This window comes from Haliotis rubra, unplaced genomic scaffold (genome assembly GCF_003918875.1).
Source record: "Haliotis rubra isolate DU_JTF1 unplaced genomic scaffold, ASM391887v1 Scf16, whole genome shotgun sequence".
Lineage (NCBI taxonomy): Eukaryota > Metazoa > Mollusca > Gastropoda > Lepetellida > Haliotidae > Haliotis > Haliotis rubra.
The window spans coordinates 610,018-635,540 of record NW_025765558.1 but is presented as its reverse complement, the minus strand read 5'-3'; the positions used below and the strand labels follow the sequence as shown (position 1 = coordinate 635,540).

Here is a 25,523-nt window from a genome sequence, read left to right as displayed (position 1 = left end):
GAGCCTAGTGATTAAAGCGTTCCCTCGTCACGCCGAAGACCCGTGTAAAACCCATTTCTGGTGTCCCCCGCCGTGATATTGATGGATTGCTGCTAAAATTGGCGTAAGACTTAACTCAATAACTCACCCACGGTAACAAGTTCTACGCAATATTTGTGACTTTAAATTTAATTTATATTCAAGTAAATTCATATTTACCTTGTACTTTCTTTTGTTTGTCGGGTTATATCGAAATCAGCTTGAAATACTAGGCTACTCTTTTGTTTCTCTCCTGCCTGCCCCCTTTCCCATCTCTCCCGAACAACGGAACATGTGCTCGTAACATAATATTTCATTGTTACATATTTCATTGTAAATATAAGCATCAACACCAGAAACCGACCAGCCACGATGATCCCACCAAACTATATCATTCAAAGAGGCGTGAAAGACAAATTAGCGGTTTAATTAAGAACGGGACACTGAATATGACTATGACACCAGGTGTTAGCAAATAGGGTTATAAACCATGTCTTGAACGACTGAACAAATGTACAGGATCTACGCTCCCAATCTACCAATCAACAACGGAGAACGTCCTGCTATTCTTTTCGATCCAGATGTTGATGAGATTTAACGTGTGTTTTCCGACACGTATTTCGCACACGGGCGATCTCACAAAGCAGAATTTATATTATCGTGACACGACTATAAACATACGCATGCAACAAACTCAATTTTATGAAATCTTTTATTACACAAACAGTAAAAAAATAATTCACATGAGCAATGCTTGACAGTGTAAACTCAGATTAGCTGCTGGTCCACAGTGGCTCACTCTGAAATATAAAACACAAATAGTTAATAAACTGATACATGCATACTTAAACATAAATAGTTAATAAATATATAATATGATACACACATACTTGTCCCAAGTAGTGCAGACTCGTGCTAGTGTTTTCTTTTGTGCTGGTGACAAATTGTTCTTCGTCAAACACTTGGTCAAACACTTGGTCCAAGAAAATGTCAATTTCTTGGTTGTATAATGTGTCCAGTTTGTCATACATGCTGGTAGAAGGGTTTGTCTCAATTACACTATGTTCTGATTATTTTAGGAATTTTGTACATAATGTAATAATTACAGAACGAAACATAAGCATGTTGTGTGTATGATATTATGTGTGATTGGGCGTATGCGTGCGCGCGCGTGTGTGTGTGTGTATGAAATGGGTTATAACACCAGTGAAAGTTGGGTGTCAACAACACAGTGTATTCTGACATTAACAACGAAACCCTGTTAATCCGGACGCTAGGATTTCAGCGACAGTCCTGATTAAATAGGAAAACCGATATTGAAAATGAGAGATAACTATAATTTTCATCATGTGTTTCTCTTTTCTGCAACATTATTTACAGGATCATGCCCAGCAGCGTTTCGAAAGATGAAGTTGCCGGATTATCAGGGTCCGTAAATAACAGTGAGTGAGTTGAGGTTTACGCCGGGTTTTTTTTAAGCAAGATTCCAGCAATATCACGGCGAGGGACAGCAGAATGGGCTTCACACATTGTACCTATGTGGGGAATCGATCCTGGGTCTTCGGCGTGACGAGCGAACACTTTAACCACTAGGCTACCCACCGCCCTTGTAAATAAGTGGGTTTCACTCGATGTGAGTCCTTAATACTCACCAACCCGAGGTTGTGGTCTCCATTGTGCTGTTGCTCTGCATGTAGGTCTCCTCGAACCTCTTGGCCTGCATCACGTAGGCCTTGGCTCCGCCGCACATCGACTTGACGAGACCACCCATAAAGAGTTTCTTCTGCTGTTCGTGGTCCATCTTCTTGATCTTCTCAGCTAGGCTGGCCATGTTTCCGGTCTCCATGGCTTCTACGGCCTCCCTCATTCCCTCACCCATACCACCGATCATGTCTGTGTCGTCGTTTGTCCTCAAACCCATGAACATCCTGGAACCGTACAACAATGTCCGTAATAGTGAGTGAGTGAGTTTAGTTTTACGCCGCAGTTAGCAATATTCCAGCTATATGGCGGCGGTCTGTAAATAATCGAGTCTGGACCAAACAATCCAGTGATCAACATCATGTGCATCGATCCAAGTAATTGGGATACGAGGACATGTGTCAACCAAGTTTGACCCCCCGATCCCGTTAAGCATGGGTTGCTGATTATCAATTCTAACCCGGATCTTCACGGGTCATGTCCGTAATTAACTGCCTGGGAAAGGTATGGCCATAATGGACACTGAGAATTACAAACGTTATCAAAATATAAATAGGCTGAAAATAGTCGCCACATCAGTGCAAACACTCCAAAACACATGCCCGTATCAAACACATCACGATAACGATTTCTTGTTTGTTTAAATGTTTGCTGTCATCCAACATAGTTGTAGCTTGTAAACACAGTTGCGGTACTTAACTTAAGCTTAAACATGAAATTATATTTTGGAAGTGGAAACCAATTTCTTTGGTATTTCCTACTTTCGGCCTGTTGCAATTTCTGTAATTCAGTAATTCACAGACCTGAGTTAGGTTTACGCTGCACTCAGCAATATACCAGCTATATGACGGTGGTCTGTAAATAATCGAGTCTGGATCAGACAATCCAGTGATCAACAGCATGAGCATCGAGCTACGCAATTGGGATGCAATGACATGTGTCCACCAAGTCGGCGAGCCTGACCACCCGATCCCGTTAGTCGCCTCTTACGACAAGCATGGGTTGCTGAAGACCAATTCTAAACCGGATCTTCACGGGCTGGTTTGTACGTCATCGATGCACAGACCTGAAGGCACTGATGGCGCTCTTGAGTGAGTGTGAGTGAGTGAGGTTTTACGCCACTTTTAGCAATATACCAGCAACATCACGGCGGGGAACACCAGAAATCGGCTTCACACATTGTACCCATGTGTTGAATCGAACCCGGGTCTTCGGCGTGATGATTGAAAGCTTTAGACACTGGTCTCCCCACCACCCCCCAGCGTACACGCGGCGTAAAACAATTCTTACTCACTATTATCACTCATTACCACCCTTATAACCAACATCGCAACCACTATGATCAGCATCTGCAATACCAACTTCATCAACACCATCATCATCACCCCTACTGCACACCCTCTCACACCAATCAATCAACCGATGACCTTAATGATTCTTCTTACACACATCAAAGATCCTTCTCTACCTCCATCTAAGACTCATCATCATTCTAACCACCATCACCACCACAACTTACTTGTTCATCTGTGCGTTGACCTCTCCACACTGGCAAAGCTGAAGGAAGGCGTGTGTGAGCTGGAAGGCGAACTTGTTCTTCTGTTCCTGGAAGGACTCGATAAGCTCCTTGAACTCGCCCTCCTTAGCCTTCTTCTTCTTCATCTCCTCATGCTTCTGCCACAGCTCGTACATCTTCTTCTTCTGCTCCATTGCTGCTTCCTCCTTCTGCTGCTGCATTTTCTCCATGAACATTTGGTACTTCTTGAACTTCTCCATCTTCTCCTTCATCTCCATCTTCTTTTTCATCTCCTGCATCTTCTGCATTTCTTGGAACTTCTTCATCATGGAATATTGCTTCATCTGAGCTTCTTCCTTGCTCTTGCAGTCGCCATCGCCTTCGAAGTGCTCTTTCTCCTCTTCCCGCTTCTCCATGAATTCCTTCATCTTCTCGAACATGTCTCCGGACTCTCCGTCCATTCCTCCCATGAAACCGCCCATCTCTTCGCTGGATCCACCATGGCACAGCGCCAGAGGGAGCAGGCACACTAACAGAACAACCTTAGGAAGCATGTTTGATATCTGCAAGAACCACAAAAGGCCATACTTGAAATAATTCTTAACAAGTCTAAATAACTTCTTTGAGTGGTATTTAAAAGATGGTATAATGAAGAGAAATATTTTTTTATGGATAGACACTTTTTTAAATGCCACAGATGCGACGCTTCGGTTTAGGTGCTAACATCACTTGCTTGTTAGCGGGGTGATGGGGTAGCCCAGTGGTTAAAAGCGTTCGCTGGTCACGCCCGGGTTCAATTCCCCACATGGGTGCAATGTGTAAAGCCCATTTCTGGTGTCCCCGCCATGATGTTGCTGGAATATTGCTAAATGCGTGGTAAAACCATACTCACTCTCACACGTGATTGTTAGCACCTACGCCGAAACGTCGAATCTATTTATGAGTTGCCTATCCATAAAAACTGTTAATCTTCAATTCTAAATAAATCTTAAAATGCAATTTTGTCTTCTTTTTGTTCACGAAAGGTTTCTGACTGGAGGTCAAGTGTCTTCCTGTGTATTCATAGCATGGTCCCTCAAACTTTATTAGTCACGTCGCTATTTGATACTTTTGTGAATGTGTAATATAGGTGAAATGGGGTTTAACGTCGTACGTAAGAATATTTCACTCATATGACGACGTGCATGCGTGTGAATGTGTATGTGTGGCTGCTTGTACTAGCCCAGACTTAAGCTGGTTTTATAGTGTAAGCTCAGTGAGATACTGTGCCGCAGTGAAGCATGAATATCCCTCTCAGACACATTATACTGATTCCGAGCCAACCAGTCCTTGTTGTACCCATTAATGCCGAGCGCCAGGCAGGGGCCAACAAGTGCGATATTTTAACGTCATTTGGTATGACGCGGCCGGGGATCGAACCCGCGACCTTCCGCTCTCCGTATTCTGAAGAAGGTATATTGCATATACCTATGTACTAATGGGTTAATCTATCTTTTAAAAACGTAAAGAGCAAGCAAGACATGTTTACATTTCCCCGAACACCTGGTGTCATCACTTATTTTCAGTGACCCATTCATGTGATTTTCACAGCTAATTTCCCCTTTACAAAAACGGAATTTGTTTCTGAAGATAGCCTGGCATTCTTTTGACTGACTTACTGTAATAATGATTTCAAACAAATGCAAAATGTACCCATAACATTATTACCATTGCTTTTCTGTTGAAAACCTGAGGCTGTTTGAGAATCTTTTGCAAAATTCAGTATATCTATAACTCAATTATGCTCTTAAATATGTTTGAATGCTGTCGCCATATTTTAACGTCTTTTAGTATGAAGCGGTCGGGGATCGAGCCCGCGACCTTCCGCTCTCCGGGCGGACGCTCTAACCACTACACCAGGGAGGCGGTATCTCCGCCATGAACTGTGCCGAAAGTTAAATATTTATAAAACACCAACACTAGAAAACAACCACCGTTCTTCAAAGAGTCCGCTGGGTGTTAAAGTCAAAACATGGGGAAACATTATCAGATTATTTGAAATTCAGTGATACTAGAAAAGAGGAAACATTTAATTGTGGTAACAAAATATACATATTTACCAACAAACTATACATGTGCATTGAACAATAACAAAACCTATAGCTACTGTTCTTTCAGTCGTCGACGCTATTCTTTTTTAAGAATATTATAATATAAAGACGAAAAGATTGCTTCATGAACAACTTTGTGTCTTTCAAATATCACAGTCTATAACAAAGTGTTTTTCTACACAGGAAGACAACAATCAAACCATAAGCTGCAATATTTTGTAAAACCATCATTGATGCACCATAGTCAAAGTCTTCACATGAATCAAATAACTAAATAAACAAAACATAAATTCTACAAAGATTTTCTTTAACCCCAACAGGGGCATAAAGTAAGTTAATATTTGTGAATCCAATATGGACGAATAAACGAAACAAAATCGAACGCTATTTACGAAACTTGTATGAAACAGAAAAAAAATGTTTCAAAGAGTAAAAAATCTATCAGTTCCAACAATGCTTAGCTTGTACTCACCACACAGGGAGCCGTCCTGGGTATGACCGACTGAGAGGCAACCACCTGTATATATACCCTGACCTAACGGATATGAATAAAGATGAGGTAAAGGGGGTGTCGCCAGTGGAACAAGTTGACATGTGTACACATTGACTCAGAACACGGCTGAGGACTACCTGAGACGGGTAACTTCCATTGAAAGTTCATAATTCAGGTATATTTAAATTCAACAGTTCAGTCACGATTATTTCTGTATTTCGACATTCGAGGAACCCTCAGTTACACGCCGGGGACAACACATGATTGGGTTGGGCGGCGTCTAATCTGCCTTCTTTCAGCTCGTTCTTAAGTCAGCTCTGGGGATGGTCGTGTAAGACGAACCCCTGAAATACTTAGAACAACTAGAACTGTCTAGAAGATATATAGAACCACCTGCAATAAGTAACTAACATACAACCGTTCATAGAAGGGTGATTTTAATATATATGTTCGTTCTATTTCTTTCGTAAAGCCAGACGCAGTACAAGTTCCAGTGATAATCCCAACGCTGTGGAGATAAGGCGGTGTCTTCCCATTGTGACTACGACCCAGTATGACTCCTCCTCCAACACACGAATTGAATGGTTGAGTGATTTTCAATTATTAGTGTCACCCCTTCCCTGTGACACTTGCAACAGCCCTAGACGCTAGGTCTTGCCACTATGACTATGGTAGTTTGCATTACGTGTTGAACATTAAAGGAAAATGAACGTATATTTCCAGCTGCTTATTTATTAGAAACAAATAAAAATATAAAATAAAACAGTAGAATAACATACACAGTATAGTTACATAGCATTGGACTTAGCATGGCATGAAACATGACTGAATATGGCAAACATATATACTCTCTATTTGCACCATTCAAAGTGCTTAAAATATGCAACTTAATTATACATGTATATGAATATTTGTATTTACATGTATCTGATATAAATTATCTGTAAATTAATTTAATTACTGACTGACTGACTGAGTTTGGTTTTACGCCGCTTTTAGCAATATTCCAGCAATATCACGGCGGGGGACACCAGAAATGGGCTTCACACTTTGTGCCCATGTGGGGATTCGAACCCGGGTCTTCGGCGTGACGAGCCAACGCTTTAACCATTAGGTTACCCCACCGCCCCAATTTAATTACTGATTTGTGCGATTGCAGTATCACATGTGCACTAATCATAGCATGATTCGCATTACTTTGATGAGTAATTCATTCAACATCAGTGTTTTAAGTCACTATTTCAATATCTTTCAACAACGCTTAGAAGATATATGAGACAGATCCCAAAGTGGTGCCTTTTGCTATTTTCAGATTTTGGGCATTTTTATTTTTCTTAGTTTCTATGGAAACGATTCCAACTTAGTCTCAAAAGGGAGGGGTGGGCTTCGTTTCCGGAGCACAACTAAAAAGCCGTTCAATATCTGTCTACAAGATTTGGCAGATATATTGAAGTGGTGCTTTTTGCTATTTGCAGATTTTTTGCATTTATACTTTTTATGATTTCCATGGAAATGATTTGAACTCTAAGTAACTGTCAGATGAGCCTAGCCGAGCCATATCTGTTAAAAATAAAGCAAGATACTTTAGAGATGACTCCTTCTCTATTATTAAACTGAGCCCTTTGGATATGACGTCTTCATCCTGACATCACATAAAGTAAGGGATCGGTGGGGTAGCCTAGTGGTTAATGAGTTCGCTCGTCACGCCGAAGACCCGAGTTCGATTCCCCACATGGATACAATGGGTTAAGCCCATTTCTGGCTGTGCTATTGCTGGAATATTGCTAAAAGCGGTGTAAAAAATAACTCATTTACTCATAAGGAAGGCAAAGTGGTTGCTGTGATCATCAAATATCTGGCGTGCATTGTCACTCACCAACTTCTACAATGCCAAGCAGAACGATACGTGAAGTCAACTCTTACAACCTAGCACCAGTGAACCAAAACAGATCCCGATCCACAAAGCGTTCGTAACTTTACGAGCTGTCGTAACTCTATAGTGTATCATAGGCTTACGAATGTCGTAGCACTACGAACGTTTTGTAGATCGGTTCCAGGGCCTGGGCCCTTATTCTCGAAACGTTCGTAGCCCTAAGAATTCTTAACTTTGATCGTAGCCAATGTGTTAAGAATGGGCTTAAGATGTTCATAGGGCTACGAACGTTTCGAAAATCTAGGCCCCGGGTTGGATCTACATGGGATTTGAGAAAAAATAAATTATGTTCGTTTTTCCAGAGTTGGGTAAACGCATATATATATTTCAATTTAAGGGTCACGTACAGACACACGTGATGTACAAAATGTTTCCCAAACACTTTACAAATTTAGCGTTTGCCAGAAAACGCTGGGGTGTATTTCAATATCACGAAGACAAATAGTACGGACACGATGTTTTAAGTGTACATTTACCGAGACACTCTGGTGTCCTTGAACGTATAATCTCACATATCAGAAGGTAAACATACCGGTATTGTAGCCTCGGTGAGTGAATTTGGTTGGAGGTATTCTAAATGTTATGATGAATCAGTGAGTGAGTGTGGTTTTACGCCGCTTTCAGCACCTATTCCATAACTGATGTCAAAAGATGTCAGATTTCTACCCTTGCCGAAGTTGACTATTGGTGGCGCTACATTTTGGTTAGACTAATGATTCTAGGTCCAAATAAAAATACAAATCGTTTACCGATATCGACATTCAATTCAGAAACTGCTTTGCGGATTCCGTCGATTGTAGTTTTTGTAGAACATGTGAAGCTTTGTCGACAGATATTACAAAATCACTCCATGATTTTAGTCAGGTTTACCCAGAGCAGAATTTATGTCGCTGATGTGGTGAGTGCGTGCGTGCGTAGGTGCGTGCGTGCGTGCGTGCGTGCGTGCGTGCGAGTTGCTCATTAGACAAATAGAAATGACATTAGGACACCAGCACCCGGCTCTCACACAGATTCCATTCCCCGTGAGGTTCTGGTCAAGTACTGGTCTTCATCATCCTATGATTGTCTTCAGAGGTCACTAACGAGTTCAGTCTCACCTACTACGATGCAGTCTTGATGCCGGTCCAAATTTAATTTTCAAATAGTTAAGTGTACGTGTGAAAAGGCTACAACATGGGATAGCACCTCGCATACTGTTGACAAACAGCATGTCATATATGGTAATTCCCTAATAATGTCTCACGAAATGATAAACAGAATTCCACCCTGGTGGCTTTTAAAATCAAAACGGTTCAAGAATCTATATCGAAACGTCACTCTATTCTTACACCGTCATTTAGCTTCATAACGGTTCAAGAATCTATATCGAAACGTCACTCTATTCTTACACCGTCATTTAGCTTCATAACGGTTCAAGAATCTATATCGAAACGTCACTCTATTCTTACACCGTCATTTAGCTTCATAACGGTTCAAGAATCTATATCGAAACGTCACTCTATTCTTACACCGTCATTTAGCTCTAACGGTTCTTACACGTCGTCATTTAGCTTCATAACGGTTCAAGAATCTATATCGAAACGTCACTCTATTCAAGAATCTATATCGAAACGTCACTCTATTCTTACACCGTCATTTAGCTTCATAACGGTTCAAGAATCTATATCGAAACGTCACTCTATTCTTACACCGTCATTTAGCTTCATAACGGTTCAAGAATCTATATCGAAACGTCACTCTATTCTTACACCGTCATTTAGCTTCATAACGGTCAAGAATCTATAAACGTCACTCTATTCTTACACCGTCATTTAGCTTCAAGAATCTATATCGAAACGTCACTCTATTCTTACACCGTCATTTAGCTTCATAACGGTTCAAGAATCTATATCGAAACGTCACTCTATTCTTACATCGTCATTTAGCTTCATAACGGTTCAAGAATCTATATCAAAACGTCACTCCATGCAATCAACAAGAAGTTGTCATCCATAAAGTTGGTATGCTTCTCTGTTGGCTCATCAAAGTTCTAGAATGCCAATCAAACAATCGCTGCGTTTACGTAAAACAACACACGGGATAAATTCTGTATTTCCTTGTTTCGATATACCTCTCTGCGATGCTGTTTGCTAACCAGTTTCAATGTTTCATATCCTCTCTGTATTTTCGTTTTTCTATATTTTTGGTCAATTTCTGCAATCTGATTGTTTCAATAATTGCTAACCATTTATAATGCATCCTGAGACATATTCTCTATATTTTCGTTTTTATTTTATTTTTCGATTTACATCAAATGAATCTAAATGTTCAAATAAATGCTAAAAGTTCCATGCACCATGAACAATGTTCCCGTGAAAACGTTTGACAAACTTATCTCTGCCATGTCTATAACGTCAAACACGTGGAGTTAGTCAAATAATGAAAACATAGCTCCCGAATCACATTGCGAGAGAAACAAGAAGTTTAGGTAAGAACAATATTAGGTGTTTACAAACTATTTGTAAGGCTAATTTGGTTAACCTAATAGGAACGCTTCGTGATCCAGCGACTCCGAGCCTTCAGTCTACCGATGTTTACACCAGGGACTCAAATTGGCTCTTCGCTGTATGTGGATAGAGGAATTACGGGCAAATATCAGACTGGGAGGAGCTGCGTTACCGCAGACACACGCGCACACGAGACGCAGCACCAGTCTGTGTCTTGCACGTGAACGGCTTAAAAACAAGAGTGTGACCGCTAAGATTTCGGAGCCTGGGTGAGAGGATGCGGCCGTTTGTATACACAGGTGGAATACTTAAACAGAATTTTCACGGCAATGAAGAAATCCCGACCCACATAATGACATTGCAAATTACCCAAGGCGTGTCTAATTGCTTCTTTAAGGGAACCGCCGACCCAAAATCTAAAAAATGTTGATAACAATTAAGATTATAAATGAGCAATTTTTTCTGTTAAAACTCTTAACTAACTTCAATAATGTAGGGGAAAATAAAGTGGGCTAATAGGAAACGGGAGTAGCCCTTTAACTTGTCATTCTCTAAAGCACCTTTGCTGTGTTTTTTGTCCTATTCGTTATTTCACCTATTGACTATACGTTCAAGTATGAAGAAAGTCCACTTAAAGTTTATTTTTATTACATTTTTATTACATGTTTTTCAAACATCGTCATAACGGATTCCGAAAAAGTGTCAGTAAACCTATTAATTAAATAACAACAGGTGTTAAAATAGATTTTTTCTCCGTACAGGATAAACTGATTGTTCTCCCTGAAGGTATTGGAGCTTGTTGAGTTAATAGAGATTAAATGAAGTCAAAGATGAATGATTATTGTTATTAGTGATATTTGATTCTTGGTTAAAACAAATGTTGAAGGTTTGATTTCATGAGTATCATTGCAAAAACATGAATGGATGTCTCTAATCTCGCTGGGAATCGATCCCTGTTTATGGCTATCGATCCCTTTAACATTCTGCTGACTGGTAAGCTAACCGATCAATTCCCAAATTTCACTACTGAAGGCCAAGTTGAGTAATTCCACAAAAAATATGATGGTAATTTAATGATTTGTTTGTTTGTTTGTTTGTTGTTTACCATAGCAATCAGCAATATTCCAGCTATATGGCGGCGGTCTGTAAATAATCGACTCTCGACCAGACAATCCAGTGATCAACAGCATGAGCATCGATCTACGCAACTGAGATACAATGACGTGTGTCAACCAAGTCAGCGAGCCTAACCACCCGATCCCGTTAGTCGCCTCTTACGACAAACACGGGTTACTGAAGATCAATTCGAACCCTGATCTTCACGGGCATGTAATTTAATAAATATTATACGTCAATTTTTGAAAACATGCCCAGCTGCCCAGCGTTATTACCTTTACCCACTTCTATATAACCTAGATATTTACGACATCTCTTTCTTCACTTGAACTTCTTGAATAACCCTTAAAAATTATTTTTGAAATATTTATTTACCAAAAAGAATATAATCGACACGAAACCAAAAACAACTGAAATAGTTGAGGTAATCTACACTTGCCCAATCATTCTAGTTGGACTTCTATTTTTAAATAAATTCTCTAGGGTCTAGGAGGCCATGACACTTCCTTTCTAAAGAACCATTGTGTGATTGGCGGAGGCTTCAGATAGAGCAATACATGCTAACCCTTTAGAAACGTCGCGTCAACTTGGCTTCGACAAATATAAAATATATGTTGATACCGCTGCGCTTAAGACGCATTTATATTGTGACCTTGGAGTTTTCAGGTACATGCTGTTTAGAAAAATACTTTTACCGATTCAATTTCAAAGTGTTATAGCTTTATTGCTGCAACTACCTTATTAACTTTTTCTCAGTACCTAGATTATTTTAGGTCTTTTCCGCTGCATCTCTTGCTATTTAAAAGTCTATACATGTGACAAAAATAGCACTTTAAAATCACACGGACATATTTAGCAAAGTCATACGATGTCCTATGTCAATATGCCGTCACGATATTATCCAGGTCAGTACGTTGCTGCAGTATAGGGATGACATTGCATTGCATAACTGGCACAAGCTTAGACAAATATGAAATATAGTATGTCAATGAACAGAACAAAAAAGAACAGAATTTTATTATACATACTCATAGAGTGATAGATAATTAGAGCACATGTAAGGTATTGTGTTTCTTATCAACATTGTATGAAAATAGACATACATCCTGCATGATAGTAATATTTTTACTCTGTAAGATATATATACAATTTATAATTGATGGACATTTACTAAACTATTTTGATATGTACTTATTTCTAAAATGAAAGTATGCATCAGAGATACAGAATACATGTCATTCATCTTGAACAACAAATTTACCATTTTATTTACGAAACAGGCAATGCCTTTTATTATATGCAACATTAATGTATCTACCAGTTTCAACTGTTAGTTTAAAATTACAACACAGAAATCGGACATGTATAATTTTTAAATATTGAGGACATTATTGTTTACCAAGTAGCTCGCAACATTTAATGAAGATTTGAAATGCTTATTGTAAAACCATTTATGGCTGCTATCCAAAGATGATTGCCAAGATTGGAAGAAATTATCATGTAATCTCTGTGTCAATAACACCGCTAGTGTTTAGACATATGCACATTGCAGTTTCTTCCAGACTATCAGGTAAAATGCATACAAGTGAAGTACCCGTTGTTCCTGACGCACATAATAGGAATAGCAATAAAGCGGAATACGAATTTCGAATAGAAAATAACTTAGTTTCAGGTGTAGGGTGACGTTTCATAAAGCGATCGTCACGCTCATGGTCGAAAGTCCCATATTTTAACATCAAAACAACAGAGATCACTTTGTGGGACAGACCACAGCTGTGGTGAATATTGGTATTCACTGATTCACTATTCATCCTTTTTAAACACCCACATGCGTTTTTATTGCCGCAACTAGTTCAAAAGCATAATTACAGTGCCCACGCACCCAGAGTATTTGAATTTTCGGTTTCTTTTGTAAATCTTTTTTTAGAAGACTTTGTGCATGTTAAAGAATGACACTTGTTGCATACATATGATCTGGCAGTGACGAAGATTGTGCAGGCTAGATTGACACTCGGGCGCAAGGCTGGTGAGATTACCCCCACGTACCACAAGACATATACTTGTCACTGATCTGTACGTGTTTGTAAACAAACGCCCTTATACAGAGATCTGAGCAGCCCAGTGCTGACTTAAACCTGATTCAGTTTGTTTTGAATAATAATTCAGATACTCTACGTCAACGCAGGCGCGTAGCAAGCCAATGTTTTCGTGTAAGTCCGATAGGTTGCAAAGCTTTATATTTAGATAGTATTGAGGGCTTACCCAACCTTCTTAACAACAATCTGTAAGCCCGGGCTTTTTTCATAATGGTTGCTACGCCCCTGCAACGGAAATGACAATGTCAATTTATCTTTACACAGCAAAGTCATCGATACAAGCGAGCGAGCGCGTGTAGTTTTACGCCGCTTTTAGCAATATTCCAGCAATATCCCGGCGGGGGACACCAGAAATGGGCTTCACACATTGTACCTATGTGGGGAATCGAACCCGGGTCTTCGGCGTGATGAGCGACGTCATCGATACAAAGGGTTCGATGTTTGCACGTGGAAATGTTAACCAATGTAAAAGGGTAGATGCAGTCGAATCTTCTTGTTGCGAACTCGTGGGACCTGGGAAAAGTTCGAATTATCCAAGATTCGACACAACCAATGGCAATTTTTAAATATAGAGGTGGCCATTTTGAAAAAGCTTAAAACGATGGAATGGTAATTCAACTATGAATACGGATTCGTGTATTATCTCAATATTTCCTGCATGAAAGCATGGCATTGGGAAAAAAAGCAAAACTCAAAAAGTGGGATCGGCAACTCATCTATGGTAACAGGTATCTAATTTTACGCCCAAAGGATAATTTCTCAGTTAAGTTATCTCATTTCGTAGAAATACGCTTGTCTGTATGTGTAGGCTTTCCAAAAATGAAATTAAAGAAATATTTCATTTGTTGAAGTGACTGGTCTGTGTCAGAACTAGGTTGAAAGCAAAGCACTACAAGTACGAGAGTAAACATAACCAATTTGCACAAGTTCAATGACCCAGTTTTGAATACTTGCATGTGTCAGCCAAGGGTGGATGCTCCGACCTGTATATTTCACCCGCCTACACGAACTCAGTCAGAGACTCTTTGAATGCTAAAAATAAGCTATTTACATAGACCATATTGCTTGTGGCAAAACCCCACCCAGTGAGCTGAGCTTCAGTAATCAATGCTCATCGTAAGATGTGTCTACAGAGATCAATGGTCATGCATGATATCGTATCCCAACTAAGGTGATCAGTGGTACATGATGTCAATCACCAGGTTGTCGGATCGAGATTCGATTATTTACAACCCGCAGTCAAAATGATTTTAATCACTGTAGATTGCAACGTTAAATAACAAATAAACGAACGAACGAACAAAAAAACGAAACAAACAGAAAAATCGACTTCAGCTTGCGTTGTTAAAGTGTTTTGTACATAATCCTTTAGAACAGAAGGGTAGAATCCTAATTGCTCATCATCTGTCTGAGTCATCAGCCCACTAGGCACTAGGTGCCAAATGCAGACATTACACACATATGTCAACAGGCTGGACGCGAAACTGGGTCTGAATGAATGGCGAGATTCCAGATCAAATAAGACGGTTCGGCTGTTGAATTACCATTCGGTGTCGAGCAAAAGTCCACTCAGTGGACGGTAATATTTGGACAAGTACACTCCCCGACCCTCTTAGAGCTGCTGAACATATTTATGTTTCACTCAGTACTAATATGTTATTCCAAATTGATTCCACTTGGGTGAATACACAGTTGAAACCAGTTGACATATATGTGCATTTCTGTTTATCTGCGTGTGTTTTAGAATGATTATTTAAATAAATATATAAGAACCACGTACCCTATCTTTGGAATACTTCTAAAGTTACGCCAAGCATGTTTGATATGTACCGAGTAGTATTATGACAAAGAGGTCACACAAAAATGACCATTGATTCACCATACCCTTTGGATTATATTTTGTTTTGTGGAATTGTGAATTTCATTAATGCGAATTAATGGATTAATCAGTGTTGTAAAACTCAACTACTAGGTATTCTGAAGAGGTGAGGTGAAATGGGTTTAACGTCGTACTTAAGAATATTTCGCTCATATGAAGACGTGCATGCGTGTGTATGTGTGGCTGCTTGTACTGCTTGTACTAGCCCAGACATAACGTGGTTTTATAGTGCTAGCTCACATGCCACAGTTAAGCATGAATACCCCACTCAGACACATTATACTGACTCCGAGCCAACCAGTCCTTGTTGTACCCATTAATGCCGAGCGCCAGGCAGGGGCCAACAAGTACCATATTTTAAAGTCTTTTGGTATGACGCGACCGGGGATCGAACCCGCGACCTTCCGCTCTCCGTATTCTGAAGAAGGCATATTGCATATACCCAATAGTATGTACTAATGGGTTAACCTATATTTTAAAAACGTAGATGTGTATTTCAGGATAACGTTATAATGTAATAACATTCTTAATATTTAGGTCAAGTCCATCTTTTCACTTTCTTTGCCCGTCAGTTTATAGACTCAATGTGTTGTTTGCAAAGAAATACAAAAGGATACCGTTAACAGAGCTTAAGAAACACGAGGACCACATTTTGCCCCCGCCCTGTTAAGAGAATGGTCTCATCCAAAGAGATTGATTTCGGTCATGTATTTCTGAACCGCCGACTATCGAAGCCGTTGTGAATAAATATTGACCCAGGTAAGTCGTCAAGGAATCCAATAACAGTACACATGCGGTATGTATGCTTTCTGACCATCGTGTTTGTTCAAACCGAGAAGATGCCACAGACTAATGGATCTTCTTGGGACAAAGATAGTCAAGTATATCGGAGTCCCCACATGTAAGCGTATGAGAATCATCAACGATATCGATCTATTTCTGAAGGTATTTTGAAAATGAATATCTCAATATTGTTCAAAGTTAGGATCGTGGTCACGTTATTGACAAAGACCCAATGATCCCATTGTTAGAACATATGCTTAAATTTAGGCTTAAACATTTCAACTTCAGAAAATAACAAACTGGATGTTTGATGTTTCAACTTATTTTCTCTACTCGCGAATACTAGAGACTAACCAGTCTCTATAATCTGCCAAACCGCCTCCATGGTGTAGTAGTTAGAGCGTCAGGCCGGAGAGCGGAAGTTCGCGGGTTCGATCCCCGGCCGCGTCATACCAAAAGACGTTAAAATATGGTACTTGTTGGTCCCTGCCTGACGCTCGGCTTTAATGGGTACAACAAGGACTGGTCGGCTCGGAGTCAGTATAATGTGTCTGAGTGGGGTATTCATGCTTCACTGCGACATGGTATCTCAGTGGGCTAGCACTATAAACCAGCTTCAGTCTGGGCTAGTACAAGCAGCCACACATACACACGCATGCACGTCGTCATATGAGCGAAATAATCTTAAGTACGACGTTAAACCCAATTTAATCTCACCCCATCTATAATCTGCCCCCCAAAAGTGTCCAAAATTTGAGGGAAAATGGTGATGAACAATCAAGTGAATGGGTCTCTGAAGTGACACCGGGTGTTCCCGAAAAGTGAGTGAGTGAATTGAGTGTTACGCCGCACTCAGCAATATTCCAGCTATACGGCGGAGGTCTGTAAATAATCGAGTCTGGACCAGACAATCCAGTGATCAACAGCATGAGCATCTATCTGCGCAACTGGGAACCGATGACATGTGTCAACCAAGTCAGCGAGCCTGACCAACCGATCCCGTAGTCGCCTCTTACGACAAGCATGGGTTACTGAATATCAATATTCTAACCGGGATCTTCCCGGGTAGTTCCCGAAAAGGTAAAGCTTGTTACCTGTCCCAATTTACATAAAAAAGTAAGCGTTTCTTGATCTACTCTAGATCTGTACCCAGCAGCACACCTGTCATGCAAACCTTGCCTGGATACAGTCAGGTTTTGACCACACACTATCCAGTGATAGAGAGTCTTGACTAGACAATCCAGTGATAGAGAGACAATCCAGTGACACAAAAGCGCATTTACTGCTTTTGTTGAAACTAAAAGCTGAAGGGACAGACGTAAATACTTCGAGTTATCCGAGATTGACACAACCGCAAAATAATGACTACTTATGGAAAGCGGCCAAGCTTTTACTTTGAGATAACCGTAATCTCGATACATTAATGTCCGACATATCGGTGTTCGACTTGGTTAACTTTGACCAACATCCGCTGCTCAGAAGCTCAGATATTCTTCTGATTAAAAGTACAGAGAAACACGAATACATGAGTTCAAGTTAATATTCTACAGTCTACTGTGGTGGCGCGTGGTCCTGTGCTCAAAGCTCAGGTCACAAATCGGTGAGGTTAAGCAGCGTCGAGCTCGGAGAGTCCTTGGATGGGTGACTGTGTTTGGCAGCTTGACTCCTGAGAGTTTCTAGGACTTGAGTCCTGCCCCACAACGAAGCACATGTGACACATGTGGTCTCACCTTAGGCAAGTGAGTTTGTTCAAAATTGTCTCTGTTCACCCAGCAGGAAAATGGGTACCCGGTGGAAAAAAGTCACATGACTATAACCTTCTAGCGCCTAACAGGCAGCTTGGGTTATCCGGGGTAATAATGTGCTGTGCCTTGATTGTTAGCGCTATGAGCATACCTAGTGTGGAGTTTGGCGCTATATAAATGGACACATTATTATTATTATTATTATTATTATTATTACTTATTATACTGGGTATTTACCCCAAGGAGTGTTAAAGTTTCTGAAACCAATAGTCTATCATATTAAACACCTTTCAAATAGATATTGAAGTAAAGGCCAGAAAATATCCGCCAGGACAGATTTCATCAGGCGAATATGCAAAATAGTGGAGACAATTATACAAATGGATCACAGTGTTTGGGTGAGCTTATCCCGAAACGTAGTCAGCTAATAGCAGCTGAGCAATGATGGAGGATGCCATTGTGAAATAAACATAATAGACACTCTTGAAAATGTTAACAAAACAGTTTATTCAACAGAGTTATATGTACAAAGTAGAAAATAAACTCAATAAATGCAAAGAAGGTATGGAAAGTGAAGAAAACACATTGGGGAGAATGTGAAATTGATCTGTGTGTACCACCGGTTTGGACATCAGTTAATCAGGATATTAGTTTAATATGGTGCCGAATGCGACTGAGGTCGTTGCCGTTTGATATTTTGACAAATAATGCATTGATATGGTACTTCCAGACCAAGGGTAATAATCGGCAAATCTGGGATTCGAACCTAGGAACAGCGGATCCTGACAGGAAATAGTCAGAACAAAATGAAGAGTATACGAAACGTTTACATGAACAATACTTATGTCGAAGAAAGGCACTGAACGTTTTAACAGCAAACAGAACGTAAAATTATAATTTCTCTGTCTCTGCAGACGCAGCTTGTAGTTACACCTGCAATGAAGAAAAGACCTGTGTTACTTGCTGTTTGTGTTCGTTTCCTAGCCTACATGGCTTGTGATTGACAGCTATGGTTAAATGTGTGAATTGGTGGTCAGTTCGTTGAGTTGTAATACAATGTGGATGTCCATTTTCCCAGGATGACATCTTTTGTAATGGCTTAATCATTAGTTTTGGTTTGGAAGCTATTCAGGAAGTCTCACCCATAGTCTTTTGATATCAGATGTATCAGCAGAGTTCAAAACAGTTTTAACTGTTATGGGCGAGTGATTGATGTTAAGACAGAGGCGAGATTCTATAAATCATTCATCATCATTCTTCCAATGTTATCAGTTTGTAAACAGCAGTAACCATTGTCTTGAGCAAAGAATTTAGAGTTGACTGGTTTGGGTGGCGGAAGGATTACCTGAAGCCTTTATCATACCCTGTCGTTAAGTAATTCATTTGAACCCCAAGAAACATGACTGACAAAAAAATGCCAGAATCCAAGTGAATTTATTGACCTTTTAAGATCAAAAAGCAACAAAACACTTTCTAGTTCACAGAAAATATTGTTCACATGCTTCTAATCCAGTGTCATATAATTATACTTTCTACCCAGTTGGGATTCCGTGTTAAACAAACATAGAGAACTTACTAATCAGAGGTGAAAGGATCCTTGGTCGTGGTCGACTTCTTGTCCTCTGTGTACGTGACCAAGTACATCTCTTCAAACTGCTTGGCGTGTCTGATGAAGGTTTGGGCGCCATTACACATGGACTTGATGAGCCCCGACATGAACACCTTCTTCTTCTCATCGGCAGACATCTTGGACATCTTCTGGGCCAGCATCGCCATATCACCAGTTTCCATGGCCATGCTGACGTTGCTTGAAGTCATGTTGTCCATGAGGTCGGTGCCGTTACGGATGCTGAACATCGAAAGCCTGTGGCAATATAGAAAAGAGCGAATGAGTAACATCATAGTTTTTTCCCCCTTTTAGCAATAGCCATGCAATATCATGGAGGGGGATAGCATTATATAGCATTATAACGTCATGTTTTGTGACTTTCATTCTTCGGCTGGTCAGGTTTTGAGCTTTTGATGCCAACTTTCTTTCAAAACTATAGGACATGGCTCTCTAAAATACTGGGATGTATTTCAAAAACAACATATTCCAAAATCTCTTTCTGGAAGGGTCTTAGGACAGAGGTGTCGGCGAGGGGTCAAATCACATCGAAGATGCATTTCGATTTCAATTACAGCCAGCATGTGTGAAATAGGCTCACTCTCTCGTCTCATGGTGTATCCATTTTGGAAGTGTAATCAAGTACAATGCCATTAACTCGATACATCGTAATGATTCTTGTTGATTTGCTTTAAGTTTCTATGGTTAAATATCAAATTCCGCTTGTCTCAAACTGCGGATTATACGATCAATTTTCGACTGACTAGAGGAGTTACTATGATTTCACTGTACATGTTTACTTACTTTTCCATCTGTTCAGAGACCTCATTGCACTGGCAAAGTTGGAGGAACTCGTGAGTCAGCTGAAAGGCGAACTTGTGTTTCTGGGTCTGGAAGGAGTCGATCATCTCCTTGAAATCTTCCTCCTTCTCCTCTCTCTCCTTCATCTCCTTCTGCTTCTGCCACAGCTCATACATCTTCTCCTTCTCTTCCTCCATCTTCTTTTCCTCCATCATCTTCTTGTGGGACATGAACTCCTTAAACTTCTTATACTCCTCCTTCATCTTCTCGGCTTTCTCTTCCTGGTGTTTCATCATCCAAGCCTTCCAGTCGTCATCGTCATCAGCCTTGCATCCGTCCGGGTCGCCGGCATAATGCTCCTTCTTCTCCTCCTCCATCTTCTTCTGCCACATCTTCATCATGTACTGCATCATCATGTCCTTGTCGTCAGCCTTCTGTTCCATTGGCCAGGCTAGAGCCAGTGGCAAAAGGACCAACACGAGGGCAAACTTGGCTACCATCCTGTCTGAAACATGGTCAATGAGGAATTGTCATTCAGGTTTATAAAGGAATTTTTGGTATCTGCTTCAATTGAAAAAAATAGAAAACGTTTAGAAATCATCATGAAAGATATCCAGTGTATTCATATTTATTTTTAGAACTATACTTTGTTCATTTCAACGTTTTCATGTTTTGGACAACATTAAATGAACATTTATTTAAAACGATTTAAGAGGTTTTTCTTTTTTGAATATTGTTAGGCCCTTAAGAATTTCTTAAGAGAGGTAGATAACATTAGTACAAACATAACGTAAAACTCCCTTAGGTCACCGCTTAGATTTTCTCAAAATCTGTCACTTTCAGTCATTAACCATAATTTGGATGTATTTAATCATATCGGAAGAGATAGAAAGGCGGTTCAACGAAAATATTTTGACATATATGAATATAACGGATGGATTCCATCCAATCCATATTGAAATTATCGATGATAATAAATATACATTTTGTGAATGGATCAAAAGGCCATTTTATCAAAGTCGTAAGTCCTCCTTACATTTAAACACCTATTAACGTTTTACGTGCACTGGGATGAAATATTCACTGCAATAATCACTGCATTTCATTTTGTTGTTTATGCCAAAGTATGTGATTAATTGACACCAAATACAGTGTCTGTAAGTATTGCATGAAGAGCACAATCGTTAAGACAAATTTATGTTTTCAGTTCAAAGTAGGTTTCTATGAAAGTTTATTCGTTAACATTGCATTTTGATGTTTTACGTTTCATTTGATATCGATAAGAATGTAAATTTCTCCTTTGAAATGTTGTATAAATGTGCATTGGGCATTGGTTGAGCCAAACATTTAAAACCAATACAAAGATGTAGATGGTTACGTCACTGTATATTTATGTCATATAAATACATATACGTCATAATGGTTAGACACAACATTCAGTGTGTCACAATGTTTCCCCTTATTAATATGTCCAGTTTTGATTATACAAATAATCGATACCTGATTGAATTCTAGTCGACAAACTGATTTTTCCTTAAATTTTCATCTAACAGAATTTCGGTCTGACGTTTTGGTGTATCCGATACTTCATCAAACGCATTATCTAGGTATCCATATATCATATAAGGTAAAAACGGTTACATTTAAAAAGTAGTCAACGTTTAATCAAAATATCAATTTCAAACTATGTTGTAAAATTTATTCGTCAATGAAAGTTACATTGACATCAGACATCACAAGAATGATAATTTCGTTTCATATGATATTAAAGCTTTATGGAATTGTTAAACACGAAAGTGAAACTGACCTGTATCTTCACCTGACGATCGGATCGCTGCCTTGGAAGAAATAGGAAGGGCTGGGCGCGGCTGATCTTTTATAGTTATGCCACCGGTCGGGCCGGTTATAACACAATACTTGAGCTCCATTGATTGACTCCATCAGCAGCGTGGTTCCCATGGCAACAGGTAAACCATCAACAGAATAAATATTCAAGTGATCTTGGAATTGAAAGATGATTGGCGATTTTAGAAATATTACATGATGATGCCAATTCCAAGGGAAACGTTATATATGAGCATAAACATTCTGACATGAGAATCCATATAACACACATTCTACCTACGTGTTTGAATACATACGTTCTCTTTTGAGAGTACATTCAGTACACATTAACCATAAATGTATGAGTATAAACCTTTCCCCCTGAGGGTACAAGTTCCCCCTATATGTCTGAGTATATATATATAATCCAACATTTGTACATACAGTACGCATTCGCATTGCATGAATGAGTATAAACTCTATACCCTTAGAGTTCAGAGATCAAACGTTCTCCCTTCTCAATATAAACCTTGAGTCTCCCTTGAGAGTATAGAGAGTGAAGATTCTCCTAATATGTATGGGTAAAAACATTCTTTCTAGAGAGTATATAGAGTATATATTCTCTCATCGTGTTTGAGCATAGGCAGTCTCTCTAGAGAGTATACAGTGACCGGATTGTCCCAACATGTATGAGTATAAACAGTCTCTCTAGAGAGTATACAGTGACCACATTGTCCCAACATGTATTAGTATAAACAGTCTCTCTAGAGAGTATACAGTGACCACATTGTCCCAACATGTATGAGTATAAACAGTCTCTCTAGAGAGTATACAGTGACCACATTGTCCCAACATGTATGAGTATAAACAGTCTCTAGAGAGTATACAGTGACCACACTGTCCCAACATGTATGTGTATAAACAGTTCTCTAGAGAGTATACAGTGACCACATTGTCCCAACATGTATGAGTATAAACAGTCTCTCTAGAGAGTATACAGTGACCACATTGTCCCAACATGTATGTGTATAAACAGTCTCTCTAGAGAGTATACAGTGACCACATTGTCCCAACATGTATGTGTATAAACAGTCTCTCTAGAGAGTATACAGTGACCACATTGTCCCAACATGTATGTGTATAAACAGTTCTCTAGAGAGTATACAGTGACCACATTGTCCCAACATGTATGAGTATAAACAGTCTCTCTAGAGTGTATACAGTGACCACATTGTCCCAACATGTATTAGTATAAACAGTCTCTCTAGAGAGTATACAGTGACCACATTGTCCCAACATGTATGTGTATAAACAGTCTCTCTAGAGAGTATACAGTGACCACATTGTCCCAACATGCATTAGTATAAACAGTCTCTCTAGAGAGTATACAGTGACCACATTCTCCCAACATGTATGAGCATAAACAGTTCCTCTAGAGAGTATACAGTGACCACATTGTCCCAACATGTATTAGTATAAACAGTCTCTAGAGAGTATACAGTGACCACATTGTCCCAACATGTATGTATATAAACAGTCCTCTAGAGAGTATATACAGTGACCACATTGTCCCAACATGTATGTATATAAACAGTCTCTCTAGAGAGTATACAGTGACCACATTGTCCCAACATGTATGAGTATAAACAGTCTCTCTAGAGAGTATACAGTGACCACATTCTCCCAACATGTATGAGCATAAACAGTCCCTCTAGAGAGTATACAGTGACCACATTGTCCCAACATGTATGAGTATAAACAGTCTCTCTAGAGAGTATACAGTGACCACATTGTCCCAACATGTATGAGCATAAACAGTTCCTCTAGAGAGTATACAGTGACCACATTGTCCCAACATGTATTAGTATAAACAGTCCCTCTAGAGAGTATACAGTGGCCACATTGTCCCAACATGTATGTATATAAACAGTCCCTCTAGAGAGTATACAGTGACCACATTGTCCCAACATGTATGTATATAAACAGTCCCTCTAGAGAGTATACAGTGACCACATTGTCCCAACATGTATGAGTATAAACAGTCTCTCTAGAGAGTATACAGTGACCACATTCTCCCAACATGTATGAGTATAAACAGTCTCTCTAGAGAGTATACAGTGGCCACATTGTCCCAACATGTATGAGTATAAACAGTCTCTCTAGAGAGTATACAGTGACCACATTGTCCCAACATGTATGAGTATAAACAGTCTCTCTAGAGAGTATACAGTGACCACATTGTCCCAACATGTATGAGTATAAACAGTCTCTAGAGAGTATACAGTGACCACATTGTCCCAACATGTATGAGTATAAACAGTCCCTCTAGAGAGTATACAGTGACCACATTGTCCCAACATGTATGTGTATAAACAGTCTCTCTAGAGAGTATACAGTGACCACATTGTCCCAACATGTATGAGTATAAACAGTCTCTCTAGAGAGTATACAGTGACCACATTCTCCCAACATGTATGAGTATAAACAGTCTCTCTAGAGAGTATACAGTGACCACATTGTCCCAACATGTATGTATATAAACAGTCTCTCTAGAGAGTATACAGTGACCACATTGTCCCAACATGTATGTGTATAAACAGTCTCTCTAGAGTATACAGTGACCACATTGTCCCAACATGTATGTGTATAAACAGTCTCTCTAGAGTATACAGTGACCACATTCTCCCAACATGTATGAGCATAAACAGTCTCTCTAGAGTATACAGTGGCCACATTGTCCCAACATGTATGTATATAAACAGTCTCTCTAGAGGTATACAGTGACCACATTGTCCCAACATGTATGTGTATAAACAGTCTCTCTAGAGGTATACAGTGACCACATTGTCCCAACATGTATTAGTATAAACAGTCTCTCTAGAGAGTATACAGTGACCACATTGTCCCAACATGTATGTATATAAACAGTCTCTCTCTAGAGGTATACAGTGACCACATTGTCCCAACATGTATGAGTATAAACAGTCTCTCTAGAGAGTATACAGTGACCACATTGTCCCAACATGTATGAGCATAAACAGTCTCTCTAGAGAGTATACAGTGACCACATTGTCCCAACATGTATGTATATAAACAGTCTCTCTAGAGAGTATACAGTGACCACATTGTCCCAACATGTATGTGTATAAACAGTCTCTCTAGAGAGTATACAGTGACCACATTGTCCCAACATGTATGTGTATAAACAGTCTCTCTAGAGAGTATACAGTGACCACATTCTCCCAACATGTATGAGTATAAACAGTCTCTCTAGAGAGTATACAGTGGCCACATTGTCCCAACATGTATGTATATAAACAGTCTCTCTAGAGAGTATACAGTGACCACATTGTCCCAACATGTATGTGTATAAACAGTCTCTCTAGAGAGTATACAGTGACCACATTGTCCCAACATGTATGAGTATAAACAGTCT

General features: G+C 39.6%; 2 protein-coding genes across 2 annotated transcripts; both read right to left on the bottom strand.

The window, feature by feature from the left end:
* Positions 1 to 712: 712 nt before the first annotated feature.
* LOC124271357 (probable DNA double-strand break repair Rad50 ATPase) lies at positions 713 to 5,843 on the bottom strand. Its single transcript, XM_046706455.1, has 4 exons — positions 5,798 to 5,843; positions 3,239 to 3,798; positions 1,671 to 1,946; positions 713 to 818 (listed from the first exon to the last, which is right to left on the bottom strand). Coding segments are annotated over exons 2-4 (828 nt in total). The 5' UTR covers positions 3,790 to 3,798; positions 5,798 to 5,843; the 3' UTR covers positions 713 to 817.
* Positions 5,844 to 18,342: 12,499 nt separating this feature from the next.
* Positions 18,343 to 22,144, bottom strand: LOC124271329 (golgin subfamily A member 6-like protein 22). The gene is made up of 4 exons (XM_046706423.1): positions 22,071 to 22,144; positions 20,267 to 20,768; positions 19,433 to 19,720; positions 18,343 to 18,789 (listed from the first exon to the last, which is right to left on the bottom strand). Coding segments are annotated over exons 2-4 (786 nt in total). The 5' UTR covers positions 20,764 to 20,768; positions 22,071 to 22,144; the 3' UTR covers positions 18,343 to 18,788.
* Positions 22,145 to 25,523: the final 3,379 nt, after the last annotated feature.